Source organism: Athene cunicularia, assembly GCF_003259725.1.
Source record: "Athene cunicularia isolate RWA chromosome 4 unlocalized genomic scaffold, athCun1 chr4_part2, whole genome shotgun sequence".
In the NCBI taxonomy this organism is placed as follows: Eukaryota; Metazoa; Chordata; class Aves; order Strigiformes; family Strigidae; genus Athene; species Athene cunicularia.
The window spans coordinates 13,374,648-13,389,116 of record NW_020799099.1 but is presented as its reverse complement, the minus strand read 5'-3'; the positions used below and the strand labels follow the sequence as shown (position 1 = coordinate 13,389,116).

Below are 14,469 nucleotides of genomic sequence, written 5' to 3'. Positions count from 1 at the left end.
TTTTTTTTTTTTTTTTTTTTTTTTTTTTTTTTTTTTTTTTTTTTTTCCCCAGCGTTAAACCAGTTTTACTCTATTTTCTTGGCTGGTTTAGCATTCTGTTTGGCTAGCTCTATCTTGCTTGGAAATGCTGAGTTCAAGATATAGTAACAGCTCAGCTGTGTTAACCAACCCTAGACTTTTAATAGCACAACTCAGAGAAACGTGTCCTTCAGCAGTAGAATCAAATAAGGAGAAAACAAATGTTAGTTCCTACAACAGTCATAAAATACATTCAACACAATCAAAAAAATCTAGAGTGTGTGTCCTTTTTTTTTTTTTTTAGTGGCTTCATAGCATCTTAAAAGATCTATATTCTGTGATTCAAGAAGCCACTATAAAGTCTTTCAGTGGTCATTTGGGTTTTCGACTTACCAGAATTTATATTTGTAAAGTTATGGTTTGTACTTGCTTATTGCCCTTTCTAACAAAAAAAAGTATCTTTTGTCTGTTCCAGGGCTGTGCCTTTTACTGGGGATTCACTTCCTGGATTGCATACTACATCAACCATCCATGGTATACACCACCATGTATGTATAAGTAGAGCACAAAACAGACCTAGGTTTTAAAAAGTTTTTGGTATGCAACCTTCAATCCTCCAAAATCAATAGATGGCCCCCACGTGAGGTCATATGACTAATCTAGTCAGAGATTAAACTTTACTCCCCGTCAGAAGGAAGACTTGTGCAGGAGGCACTCCTGCTGTGTCACTGAATGTTCGTTCCTATTCAGCAATGGTCAATTGCTGTCCAGTTTTATGAACTGGAAATATTGGCCAAGTAGAGAAAACACAAAGATCTATATATTTTTCTCACCTTCACAATATTTGTCTTAAAAAGGCAGGAGAGACCTAGAGCTGGCTGCATTTTCTTGGAGGAGATATTTATTTGTAAAGATACATCCTTTTCATGAAAGTTAAGATTATATTTTTTTTGTGGGAAGCCAGTAGAAGTCATAGTGATAATAGTGAAGAAAATGCTATGGTTTTTTGCTTCCAGATTTCATTCATCATTTTGTTTCCTCTCATTATATTTTATTGTTGCACTGATGTTTCATCATGATTTTTTTCTTCTTGTTTACTCTGAACTTTTGCTTCGTTTGAGCATAATTGGCATAAGTTTTGTTTCCTGCTATTTTACTTTCCTTCCTATACCTTAGTCTTTCTTTTCCTCTGCATCTTATCTATGAGCTTGGGGAACAAATGTTTGCTTTGCCATTTTTATTTACAGTCAGTTAAATTACTAATTTTTTTCAATCAAATATTTATCCTACAGGGCACTTGCTTACCTTTCAAAATAACACAAAAGTTCTGTTTCAAAATGGTGTGGATCATTGGAAGACAGTTAAATTTGGTGTGGCTTTAACAGTAATGCTGCAAACAATATTGACAACTCCCTAGACACAGTTTTCAGCAGTCTGGGCCATCAAATCAGTAGGTGCAGCTTCTTTACAGAGGAAACTATTTGTTCAAGACACAGCTTTTCAACAGAGGAAGCATTCAGAAGTACTTCTGGTTACTTGCCACTGCCTTAAAATGACAGCTTTAGGTACATGGGTCTAATGCTGGAGATCACCAACCCTGTAGCATAGTTAGCTGGATCAGTAAAACACTGATGGTATATTTTGGATGCAGGAACAGGTGACCATATCCAGAGATGGCTGGTTTGAAGACAGTTAAGGAAAGGCAAGCAGGTATGGTACACAGGAGTGGTAAATTAAACCAGGCTGATAAAAGGCCCATGAAGAACATCTGCTTAGCAGCTACACACTCACATGTTGACATGTGTGACTGTTCTGAGGAGGAGTTTTAGCACATGCACTTGGCACCACAGAGGAGTTGTGTGCCAGCCAGAGAGAAAGGGTTCTCAAAAGTAAAGGCTTGATGAGACTTGGTGAGGGAAGTGAGGTACGTACATGTGGTTTGTGTCCCTCACTCATGACCAACTGAGAACTGTAAACCTTTGGAGATGAACATGATACAGAACTCCAGTGGTCTGTGGACAACAGGAAAAAGGAGAGAGCAGGCAAAGGGCAGGTAAAAATTACAAAGGCTAAATATACTTCTTGCATGGTGAGACTGTGAAGCAGATAGTAGCTATATAGTAAAGCCTCACTACTGAAAAAAAAAAAAAAGAAAAAAAGTGATGGATAGGTTATGTCTTGGATTCTCTGCTCATGGAGATAGAAGGGCCTATGGATAAGGCTGTCATTCCCACCCAGAGTGGTTCTGCCACTGACCTTCACTTCATCCCTCCCTTTGCCTTTCCAGGGAATTTAACACCACCAGTTACTTTGACAAGCACTTGGATATATGAAGCTGGCAGACACTAGAAAAAGCTAAGTGAAAACTGCCTTGAGATCAGTGGTGAAGAGACTGGCATTTCTAGAGCGGTTACTATTTACATTGTCTTCATATTGTGCGTGACAATACCTGTTCTTTCTGCAGAACCTCTCAGGAAATAAGTATTTCTGCTCCTCAGCACTAGATTAATTTCACCCATAGCAAATCATGTGCATACTGTAAAATGCAATTTATAATTTCATTCTATTTTCTAGCATTTGGCCACAGACAAGTTTCTTTTGCTGCCCTTGCTTTTCTGGTACGTACAAAAATAAAGTTTTATTAATGATTGTAGAATAGGAGTAACTCACGATTTAGCCCAACACAGTAATGCTCCTATACATTTGTGGATATATATGTATATATACATCCACTCCCACAGCCCTGTGTCCTTTGACTGGATTTAGTGATAAGCTATTAAGGTTTCTAGGCCAGGAATTCTCCTAGTACTATTTATCCATGCAGAGCTTAATATGAAATACTGTTTCTGAGAGCCATGAGAACATCCTCAGCATTATTACTACTCATAATTGTGTAAAACAACTAACATTTAGACAGACGTAACTTGCCATTTTTAAAACACCGAAGAATTACATCCTAAGCAGACTTTGTGATAGTACTGTGTACTCTGAATAACTTAACCTCAATAGCTATTAAAAACAATAAAAACAATCCCTGCTAAAGTGGGTTAAGCCAGGGGAAAGCGCAGGTGGTGAAGGGCGGCTGAGACTACTGAACCTGATGTTTGAATGAACATAACCATATAGTGAGACAAAGACTCAGGAAAAAAATTCTCACACAGAAATGTATATTCCATCTTCTGTGGGCACTGAGTGTTACCCAAGCAAGCATGGGTCAGTAGCCATAACAGTCAACCTCTTTGAAAATCAGATACAGATCAGTTTCCAGAAATGCAACAGGAAGATGGGACAGTAACGTGACTAGGCTTCTTCAGGCAAACACTATTCAGAAAAGGCAAACACCATTCAAACTACGCCTTAGCAATATTTAAATGCTGTTGTAAAATAGGGTCCTTAAAGATCATGGGTTTGGCAGCGTTCATCTCTGGGGTTGGCCATGCTGTTCTCAGCTTTTCCTGCTCTAATTAAGGCATAGCAAAGGCAAGCAAAATACTTGTATGAAGAAGTTCACACACTCAATGAGGCTCTGCAGCTGAAAGCAATAATCCTGTACTGCAGAGATAGGAGGCTGTGGCAGCAGTAGGCAGTGGTGCACCCAGAGCCTTACTGTCTGCGCCCTTCCCAAGCTCAGGGGTTACTTGAAACCAAGCAAACTGCTTGCCTGAATATTCAGGACTACCAGTAAAACTACTCCTCGTCAAAATATCTGCATAGAAAAAGCCTCCTTTTCTAATGAAACATCCTTGCTTGCCTCAGTGTAACATGCCCTGATATAATATATGCAGAGATGCGTCCTGTTGGGGGTATTTCCTATAAAATATGGCCATCTCCTTCAGATCTGCATCAGCACCTGATCTGTGGTCTGAATTCTTGCAGCTCTTTTAAGAACTTCCTATCCATGGAAACTCAAAACATTTCCCTTTCAGACCTTGCTCTAGGCAGATCCCCAGACAATGAATTTAAAATAGCAACATATAAAATAAAATCGTTTGAAGCTGTTTTCACAGGTTTCTAAAACATATGAATAAAATATTTGGAAGATTTCCTTTTTCCCCCCTCTTTTAAGGCTTGTCTTTATTACATAGCCTGATTTAAGTGTATAGATCTGCAGCTGCTGTAAACAACAGTACTGAGTAATTTGAAGAGTGTCGGTAGGCGCTTCTGAAGGATTCTCATATTTAGAGAAATTGCTCTAAGCTTTGCAGAGACATTTTTCTGATAGGGTACACATAGAATATAAACAGGGGGAACAGTATGTAGACTTCAATATCTTATCATCATAAATATGGTAAGCCTTTTTTCTGCTGTTCCCCACTACCCCATATTTTATATCTAATCTACCCCATATTTTATATCTAAGACACTGACTAAGGACTAGCTTACATTTATCAGTACGTCTCAAAAGAGCATTAGGAGCAACATTTCTAAAGTTGGACATAAGAACTAATTACAGCGGAATGCAACTGCAGAGTCAAAGGTAAGCCAATAAAAATTTCAATGAGTGGATTGAGAGCAGCCCTGCGGAGAAGGACTTGGGGGTATTAGTGGATGGAAAACTGACTATGAGCCAGCAATGTGTGCTCACAGCCCATAAAGCCAACGGTATCCTGGCCTGAGTCAAGAGAAGTGTGGTCAGCATGTCAAGGGAGGGGATTCTCCCCCTCTGCTCTGCTCTTGTGAGACCCGACCTGGCATACTGTGTCCAACTCTGAGGCCCCAAACATAAGAAGGACATGGACCTGCTCAAGCGTGTCCTTTGTGAGAAGGACCACAAAGATGATCAGGGGGCTGGAGCACCTCCCCTGTGAGGACAGGCTGAGAGAGTTGGGGTTGTTTAGCCTGGAGAAGAGAAGGCTCCAGGGAGACCTTACAGTGGCCTTCCAGTGCTGCAAGGGGGCTACAGGAAAGCTGGGGAGGGACTCTGCCTCAGGGAATGTAGGGATAGGATGAGGGGTAACAGTTTTAAACTGAAGGAGTGTAGATTTAGATTAGATATAAGGAAGAAATTCTTTCCTGTGAGGGTGGTGAGGCACTGGCACAGGCTGCCCAGAGAAGCTGTGGCTGCCCCCTCCCTGGCAGTGTTCCAGGCCAGGTTGGACGGGGCTTTGAGCAACCTGGGCTAGTGGAAGGTGTCCCTGCCCATGGCAGGGGGGTTGGGACGAGATGGTCTTTAAGGTCCCTTCCAACCCAAACCATTCTATGATTCTGTGAAAAATCCCTACAGAAATGCCCTTTGCTTCTTTTACTTGGAATTGATTAGAGAATTATTAGGTGTTAGCTATAGTGTGTGAACTTCTCTTGCTCCACAATAGTATGGGCATTGCACATTTCAGTATGTATAGTGTTTCACAAAACCACTTTCAACTTTAAAACTTTTTTCTTTAAAATAATAGTAATCAGAAAAAATCATGTTCCTAGCTCATAATTGGAAGTACGTAAATTAAAATTACTTCTATTGCTATGGCTAGAATTATAGCTTCTGATATGGTATTCTATAATAGAATTTCCTTTTCTGGCTATTTAGTGTTATACATCTGTTGTTTATGATAAATGACAGCCAGTTAGTTGTAATTAAAAAACATAAAAGGACTGCAGGATTTGACCCATGACTACATGCAGAATAACAGCTTTTCTAATAGAACTGATTTAATCTTTCCTAACAAAACCCACAGAATTCTCTCTGCCAAAAAGGGGAAAATTCTTCAGCAATGCTATCTACAATGTTCTTTCAGATAATTGCACATTTCAGTATAAAATGAAGTTACATATTCCTTTCAATTATTTTTAACTGAAGTTTATTTTGGATGACTTTCACAATTGGCTTAAAAAAATTACAATCGTACTTATTTTTTTTTCTCTATTAATTTTGTGACTTTAGACTTTCAATGTCTCTAGGTTCTAGCACTCTTTAATTTCTTAATTTTTTCCAGCCTTGCAATATTTAGAATGACAAATTATATAAGAACTTTTTTTAACACTACATTTTTTCAATTTGAGAGGAGAAATCAGTCTTCAAATCAGGAAATGAATAAAAAATCCAATGCAGTCCAAGATTGAAATGTATACAACATTTTGGTTTTTCTCTTAAGGGGAAAAGATGAAAATCATAAAATTAGATTGTTGTACTGACAGGCTTTCTTTTTCAGGAATTGAAAGTGGTTTTCCTACCAGTTCCCACTTTAAATATGGGTAGTAATTGATTTTGATTCTACAGTAGTTGTTACTGATGAAGTACTGAAAGCCACCAGCTGTATAACCAAGTTAACATGGTACCTCTTCCAAAGATTTAGAAAACATCTAAATATTAAAGGCCAAGTATGAGAGGTTGTTTAGGGCTGGAAGTGACATAACCAGAGAGTAGCAGAACAAGGAATAGTACTGGCTTCCTTCATTTATCAATTCCAGACTACTATCCATTCGAGCATTCCGCACTTGAGAGAACCGCTGCCTTTTTATTCACCTTATTTTTTCTTCCTCTATGACTTACCTAGAGAACTGGTTACTGTGCTCTGTAACTGGCATAACAAAGGTGTTGTGCTGAACACCTTTCAACATGTGTGTAGGAAGAGGGTAGGCGCATTAACTCATGACATCCTTACAAAACCAGTGGTCAAGTTTTCACCTGCTTCTTTGCAGCCTTGCAAATCCAAATCCTGACAAAGACGTTCAGTTCAGAAAAGTATCTTGCTAAATTCCTTAGATCCCAGGGACCCTCTCTGATCTCCCCAGACCAAAGCATGTTGCATATGCTGGGCATGAGAACTGCACAGAATGCTTGCCGGCACTGAGTGATACAGAGCTGAAACATTGGCTTTCACCTCAAACTGTGCCCATGGTGCTCGCTAGACACTTGAGTGTTTAACAAAGATCACAAAATGTATTTCCCATGCGACAGTCATTTCAGAGTACATATTTTCTGGATACAGAGACTAAGTTGTAATGGGGGGGGTTCTGGTTATGCACTGCAACGCAGCTACTGCAGCATTTTAGGCATACAACTGAAAATATGTTTTTAATGCCTTGCAGATGTGTGAAGCTGGAAATCACTTTATCAACGTAGCTTTAGCTCACCAAAATCATTCAGGTGTGTCTTTGTTTCCTGTTTGTCTATTTAAGACTGAAATGTGCTTAACCTATCCATCTTCTGCCGTTATACAGTAATTTATGTATCTACATCCACAGGATAAAGAAAGATTAAGTAGGTATCACGCCATTGGTATAACATCTTCAAAATAAATGTGGTGACAAGGAAACATTAGCAACACCATTGTTGTTCCAAAGCTTATAGCAAATTTATCTTAATTAGACACAACTGCAGTTTAAATATGAATTTAAACATGAAAGTTCTCTAAAGCATCCTGTTGACTGACAACAGAGGATTCCATTTTAATAAAGTTTCAAAAACTTTCATACTAGATTGCAAAGTTTTTAGATACGTGCATCTCATGCAAAGGTACACACACATATATACAAGTATACAAAGATAGACTCATGAATACCTACACAGGCATCAGTCTATATGTATGCTCTTCAAAGGCTGCTCCAGGCAGAGGTTTTCAGGATCTTTTGTACTGTGAGAATAAAAGTTGTACTATATATATATATATATATATACTAGAAAGTAAAATATATTTTCAGATAATAATAGTATAATTTCCCACTGTAACACCCTATTCAAGAAAATACTTCACCACAGTATGATCAACTTCACACACTGAATTCAGTGTCTATTCTAGAAAGCTTTCAATGTGCTGTGGTTAGGCAGGTCTTTATGCTGTTTGTTTCAAGGGACTTAATTCAGTTTAAAAGCAGCAAGAGCCAAATAATTCATCTACATTCTCAGTGCTTACAACTATTAAAGACGGCATTGTTGCCAGAACTTAAAAATGAAGTGTTGCATATGTAGCATTTTGTGTGAACATGATCAGTGGCTGTAAATCAGTGTCCTGTTAGCTCTGGAGTTGTTTTCCCATTCTAATTTGGGATGGAGGATGAGGATGCCAGAGGAGACAGGTTCACATTCTTGAGTCAGGGTAAATAAGATACAGCTGAATCCTTTATATCCCAGAAGAGTGCCCTTAGCCCTTGCCTGCTGGCTACTCTGCATTAAACTACATGTCTCTCTCTTCCTCTGAACAAAGGTTGCACCCTTTGGACATGACAGACCTTCCTGTAAAAACTGATACATGGCTCGCTAAGCAGCATTCTCACTAGGATAAATACAGTTTTTAGTGTCTCAAAAGATTTCACTGAAACTTTTCTAACAAGTTGTACTCTGGGAGCATTGTCTGAGGGGATGGCTGTTACATAGGCAAGTTGTGATAAGGCTCAGTTCCCATCCCTGTATTGAAACTAGTTTTGTCTGGTGTTTTGTTTGTTTTTTTAGGGAGTAAAGCCTGTTTTCCAAGTCCAACCTACAACCCCTTCACGTGGCTGTTCTTGCTGGTATCCTGTCCCAACTATACATATGAGGTACATGACTTTTTTCTGCTTATATGCAAGGAGTAGGTGGTTACTGTGTTTCGGCCTTTAACTGCAGAAAATCTGCAACTCCTTCATGCAATTCCCTCTGTACATCTATTATTATGTTCTGTATGTCAGAGTCTACTTGCTCCCACAAATGTTTCTCTTCCCTCACATCAATATCATAACTCGTGTATATTCCTCTCGAGTACAGACTCCCCACAGACCCAAGGATTTACCACCCATCTCTTTGCCCCACCCAGCACACTGGAGGGTTCCTTTCTAGATATTCTTCCTCTCCTGTCTTCTTCCAGGGGAGCTTTTGAAAACTTGCCCTTTTGCTTTACAATTAACAGCGCCTTTTTCTTTGCAACAGGTTGGGTCTTGGATTAGCTTCACAGTGATGACACAAACCCTGCCAGGTAAGTTTGAAACAGAATGAAGATAGCTTCTAAACTGTTGTTTGCAGAAGTGAATTTTGGAAATCTAAAATTCGTAAAAAAAATTATGGTGTGTAAAATATTGCCATCAAAACTCCCTTGTGACATGGCTGTATAAACCTTCAAAGTGTTACCCTCAGAAAGCCGTGGAGAGCATGAACACTACTGCAGCACCTTCTTTTGATCAGAACCAGCTCTCTGCTTTTTGTGAGATATGTTTCCTCTGTTTCCACAGTGAAAACAGACTTTGAAATTTAGAAAAAAAAAAAAAAAGAAGTCAGTATTCTTCATTTATAGTCAATCATTTTGATATAGGAAAATTTCTTTGCATTGTAAACCTGGAATAATGCTTCTAACAGGGAGAGGAAAACAGATGTACTTAGTATTTCAAAAGAGAAAAGACACACATGTTCCTGGTAGCATTTGCACATTTGCTTATATCAGGCAGCCAGCTCGTAACGGCAGCCTACTTAGTAACATTTGCAACTCTTTCTCAGTACGTTCCTGCATCCTTAGAGACCTAAATACCCGTATAAATACGGTCCCTGGGACTGATCTTTCCAAAACATTCACTTTTTAAATTATTTTTCCATTCCAAAATAGAAACCTATAAAAGCTACTTGCAAAAAGTAGCCCCACATGATTTACAAATGAAAGAGAAAAAGAATTTCAAAAATGGATTAAAACCCATCATGCAAAAATTAAACTTTTAATTTTGTTTGAAAAGATACAACTTTTTTTGTGGTTTAGGCTCCGGTATGGAAATGACCTGAAAGTTTGGGGACATTGCAGGGCTGCACTTGTGAGGGTAGGGAGCAGCGATATATGCAGCACACTCATCCTTGCCGTGATTGTCCCAAATATAACTTGACCAGATTCCAGATGAATGTTTCTGACCCACCAGCTCATTTTAAGGAAGAACGGGTAATGAACTTGCAAAAAGCACCTGTAAAAGTATTCCCCATTCGGTGCCACTCAGTCTGAAGAGAGAGGTCTCTGAGAGACCACTCACTGGCTCCTGACAACTAAAGCAGATACCTGGTCATCTATAGTTGTTAGACTTTGTGAGATCTTGCTGCCAGGCAGCTAAATCTATCCATGCACCTACTGCCTACATGGTCTGTGGCTGAGCTCTCCCGTCATTCAACAGGAAGTTACAGCACAGCTCCCTGTTATGGTTGGGAGCCAGAGGTAAAACCAAAGAAGTGTTATAGGCCAAAATCAAACCAAAAAATAGTTGAGAGAGACCATGGGTAATTCTGTGTTGAGATGGCACCATGTCCAAGGAGGCCTTGTGATTTATGGTGAAGTCATAGGTGATACAGGTTGTGTCTAATTGATGTGAACATCATCTGTGTGAATTCTGGTGTGGAGGCTGAGCTTCAGGCTATGGTACATCAGCAACTACAAGGCTGAGAGCAAGGACAGAGTTAACTTGTCTCTGCCCACAGAAGAGACTGCAGACTTTTCCACAAACCCTCTTGTATTCACAGAAACAGACACTGAAAAAATACACGATCCTCTTAGTTTTCCTCTTTTTCCTTGGTAGCTGGAATTTTTGCTTTCCTGATGGTCATCCAGATGTCTCTCTGGGCCCAAAAGAAACACAAGCTGTACCTGAAGAGATTTTATCCAGAGGTGCGGAGAAAGGCAGCTATGATTCCTATCATCTTCTAAGCTCTTCACAAGAGTTGGAGCCTAAGTGTACAGCACAAGAGCTAACTCTGAGTAAATGAGCCATTTCATTCAGTAACCAAAGTGGATCAGAAGAATAACTACTGGATATCTTTTTCAGAAAATTAACAGTTCAAGATGACGAGCTTTTAATTAAGTGAAAAAATGTAGCTCTTGAATTCTTGGTTCCTGCTAAAAGATATGATTTAATTAGATTTTCTGTAATGGAGCTAATTGGGAAGGGACAAGAAAATTGCTTATATTGAATACTAGGCTAGATATTTAGCTGGTGTAAATGGGCACAGATGCTGTTAAAATTAATGAATACAGCTCATATGCATGCATTCAGGTCTGGTGATTTTAAGGTTCAGTGTTAGATATTGACGAGTCTTGGATTTTTGCACTGGAAGATGTTTCACAGGCTTTTATTAAACTGCACAGAAGGAGCACGTTCTGCCTCAGCTCCTCTAAAGCATCACATCAAAGAATGACCGCTATGCTGTTCTTTCTTTCTTTCTTTCTTTCTTTCTTTCTTTCTTTCTTTCTTTCTTTCTTTCTTTCTTTCTTTCTTTCTTTCTTTCTTTCTTTCTTTCTTTCTTTCTTTCTTTCTTCTTTTCTCATACCAAATTGTTGAATACAAATTGGCTTAAACAGATCACTGCATAGAGGTCTGGTTTTCTTTTATTTTCAGGTAGGCAAATCAGCCCCAGAATCCCAGGAGGGAACTGTTTGTGAGGTACTTCCCATCTTGCTACTAATTTGCAACATGACCTTGGGTACATCATTTAAGTCTGTCCCCTTTCTCACACTGAACAGTTCTGGGAATAGCAGAAGACTTTCTGGACTAACAATCATGTTATGATCCCCTTGATCAGTGACCGACTGCATCCAGACACCACTCAGTTTACTTGTATCATGCACTGTCAAATCCTTGGGCACAAGGTGAAACAGAGTACATCTTGTTATCGAAAAGGAAAGGGATCCCGCCAGATGCATTTCAGTTCATATTTGAACTGCCTCAGACATTTCTGAAAGGCTTCAGCTCCCCTTCAATTTGGTCAGTCTCTACATGCTATTTTGTTTTCCAGGGCATTATTTTTTAAAGGATTCTCTGGGCTTGTTATTCAAGTCCTGAAAACTCTAGTTCCATTAGCACATTAGTGGCATTCATGTCGTACAGAAGTGCAATTTTAGTTACAGAGAACAAAAGAGTCAGAACTGCTTCAACAAGTATTAAGATATGGAGAGTTAGGGGACTAAGTCCAGTTTTCATCCTATTTCTGTTGCACATTTATCAATGTCTTTTGGCTCCCTTAGGCTGGTGAAAAAAGCTTGCCTAAAGAACTTAAATCATTAGAGAAACACTGGAGTACACAAGCAAGGCAGGCAGTTTGTCTCCTAAAGGCGCTATTATCTTTGTGCCAACTCAAGTGTTCTAACAAAGTTAATTTGCCCAGTAAATTGGGTTCATATCCCTCTTCTAATGTCTAACTAGCAACACTTATCCTATTAGCTACTGTAACTCAATTTCATCTTGGTAATGTAAATAAATCACTTTTTTAAACTTGTAACCTGTGAACACATAGAATTTTTTATTCCTCTCAATGGAAAACTCAAGTCACAGTGAACATCCAGTTCTCTAAACCAGACTGCTAATAAAGATCTATTTTTTAAAAAAACACATTTTCTGTACTCTTTAGTCACTTATACCTAACAATATTTTTCTAACCTTTTTTTTTTTTTTTTTTTTTTTTTTTTTTTTTTTTGAATCCAGCTACTGGGATCGTTTTCATTTCAGTTTATTAAATGTCTCATTTTAGCAGTCTTCAAGTTTAAAATAGATCATGTGGGAGGGTAACTTGCAAAAGTTACTTACTTATCTGTTAATCTCTTAATTAAAATGGCTGCAGCTTTAAGTCTGTTCAAGGCATGTTTCTACAGCGATTCCAATTGCTAGAAGCAGTTTCCTATTCAACACTTAGCTTAGGCAAAGTACTTCAGGAATTATTTACCACCCTGACAGGGAGAAGAGTTCCTGTAGTAAATGACAAAAGTTTTAAAATGGGGGTAGGAGTGAACACTAGGTAACAACAAATGAAGATACGTTACAGAAGGCTGTCTCAGATAAATATGACAGGTTTTTTTGAGATTGACCAGTGGGGTGTTGACCAGCTAAAATTGCTCTGAACAGTTTTAAATGGCTTCACAAAGAGTAATAAATCCAACTTCCTTCACCTTCAGAGATTTTCTGTATTACTCTGACCTCTCTGATTTTCATGGCAAGTTCTATGTGATTAGAACAACTAAGTTAACTTCCTGGCATGGGGGACATGCTTTGCTTTAAAACAAAAAATATATAAAAATGGTCAGTCTTTGTTTTGATAAATGTTTTGGGGGCCTTGCTTTTGAAAAAACAAAACAAAACAAAACCAAACAAAACCCAACAACTCAAAAACCCCCCATGTAAACAAAAATCCCCAGGAAAAATGTGTATGAAAAAGCTGTGATCAATAGCCACGAACGCCGTGCACCTTTTGAACCAAAACGATTGTCTGCACACAAAAATTTTCATGGGAAAGTTTGTCATGACTGTGCTAATTACCTGGGGGGAAAAAATAGCTTACTGAGCTCTCAATATACTGGTATTTCTTGTATTAGAGGCTGATGAGGAAGTAAATTGTTAACTGCAAATTTCTTCAGCAATATTTTCTCTTTAGCACAGACCTAATTTTTCAGAGTCATCAGTAGAAGGAAGTCACGGGCAAGGCCACAGCACTACCAGAATGTCATCATGTTTCAAGGTCAAAAGGACGGAGTCAACCTCCAGTATGAGCCATCAGATGCAGCTTGGGGAGTTGCTTCCAACTTTGTCCACTCTTTATACGGATCCACTTCACAGGCATTGCTAAGGATGTCACCATTCCAGCGCACTGGATGCACTGGTGTCCATGGAAAAGGGAAAACATCAGGATAATGTGAATTCCATTTTGCAATCCTGCTTGCCCATCAGGGCCATGAAATCCACCACTTACAACAAAACCCAATTTGTCCCTTTGAGCTAAATTCCTTTCTGATGCTGTTTTCCTCAGTTTTTGCATCTGGAAAGGTGACAGACTGCAGGGCAGTGAATCCACTCCCTGTGGTGCCGTGTCCTTGCCTTTGCTCCCAGGGCCAGCCTGAGCTGCCCTGTGGTTTCTGTCAGCCCCAAAGCTTTCCTAACAGCTCATAATGACGGCATATGTTGCAAAAAGCAGGAGGCAGAAGAACTACAGAGCAAAAAAATCGAGTGGTTGAAGTTGGAGACACATTCCGGTGCAGTCACTGGCACAATTAGGCTCCCATGTATGGGTCAATTCCTGCTCAATATGCCTCAGAAGCCAAGCCATATAAGCCGAGACCACAAATATGGAGACATCAGGCTTACTAGACAACAGTTTTGGCAGGAACTGTGTAAAAATAAATCAGATTAAATACTAATGGGCCCTTCCTGGCTTGTCCAACAAGGACTGTACGAACAGCATTCCTCAGGCTGTGGGCTCAAAGCGTATCTCAAAATAATTGCTTCCTGGTCCACCTGGAGAGACTGCTCAACATCCAGGTCCGTCCACGTTCACCCTGCAGCTTGCAACTGGGTTTTTGCTGGGATCCTCCAGATGGGCAAGTTTCATCTTTCCCAAAGTGTTCCCAAGACTTTAAAATTCAGGAGCCTAAAGTTAAGCATTCAGATACGCAGCTCTGCATTTTTGTGACCTGCTTTTGCCATAAAATGCCAACCTGGAAAAGAGCAGGCACCGGCTCGGGCTTCCTGGTGTTGCAGGGAGGTGTTGTTATGGGGAATCTAAGTGACAGATGCTCCTGCACACAACTTGGCAGC

General features: G+C 39.4%; 1 protein-coding gene across 1 annotated transcript in view; it reads left to right on the top strand.

The window, feature by feature from the left end:
* The window catches only part of TECRL (trans-2,3-enoyl-CoA reductase like), a 64,756-nt gene extending 53,632 nt beyond the window's left edge, over positions 1-11,124 (top strand). The window contains exons 7-12 of the mRNA XM_026847990.1: positions 494-566; positions 2,593-2,636; positions 7,045-7,102; positions 8,405-8,490; positions 8,858-8,903; positions 10,471-11,124. Of these exons, the coding sequence (XP_026703791.1) occupies positions 494-566; positions 2,593-2,636; positions 7,045-7,102; positions 8,405-8,490; positions 8,858-8,903; positions 10,471-10,598 (435 nt within the window). The 3' untranslated portion in view covers positions 10,599-11,124. The remainder of the gene's footprint in view (positions 1-493; positions 567-2,592; positions 2,637-7,044; positions 7,103-8,404; positions 8,491-8,857; positions 8,904-10,470) is intronic.
* Positions 11,125-14,469: the final 3,345 nt, after the last annotated feature.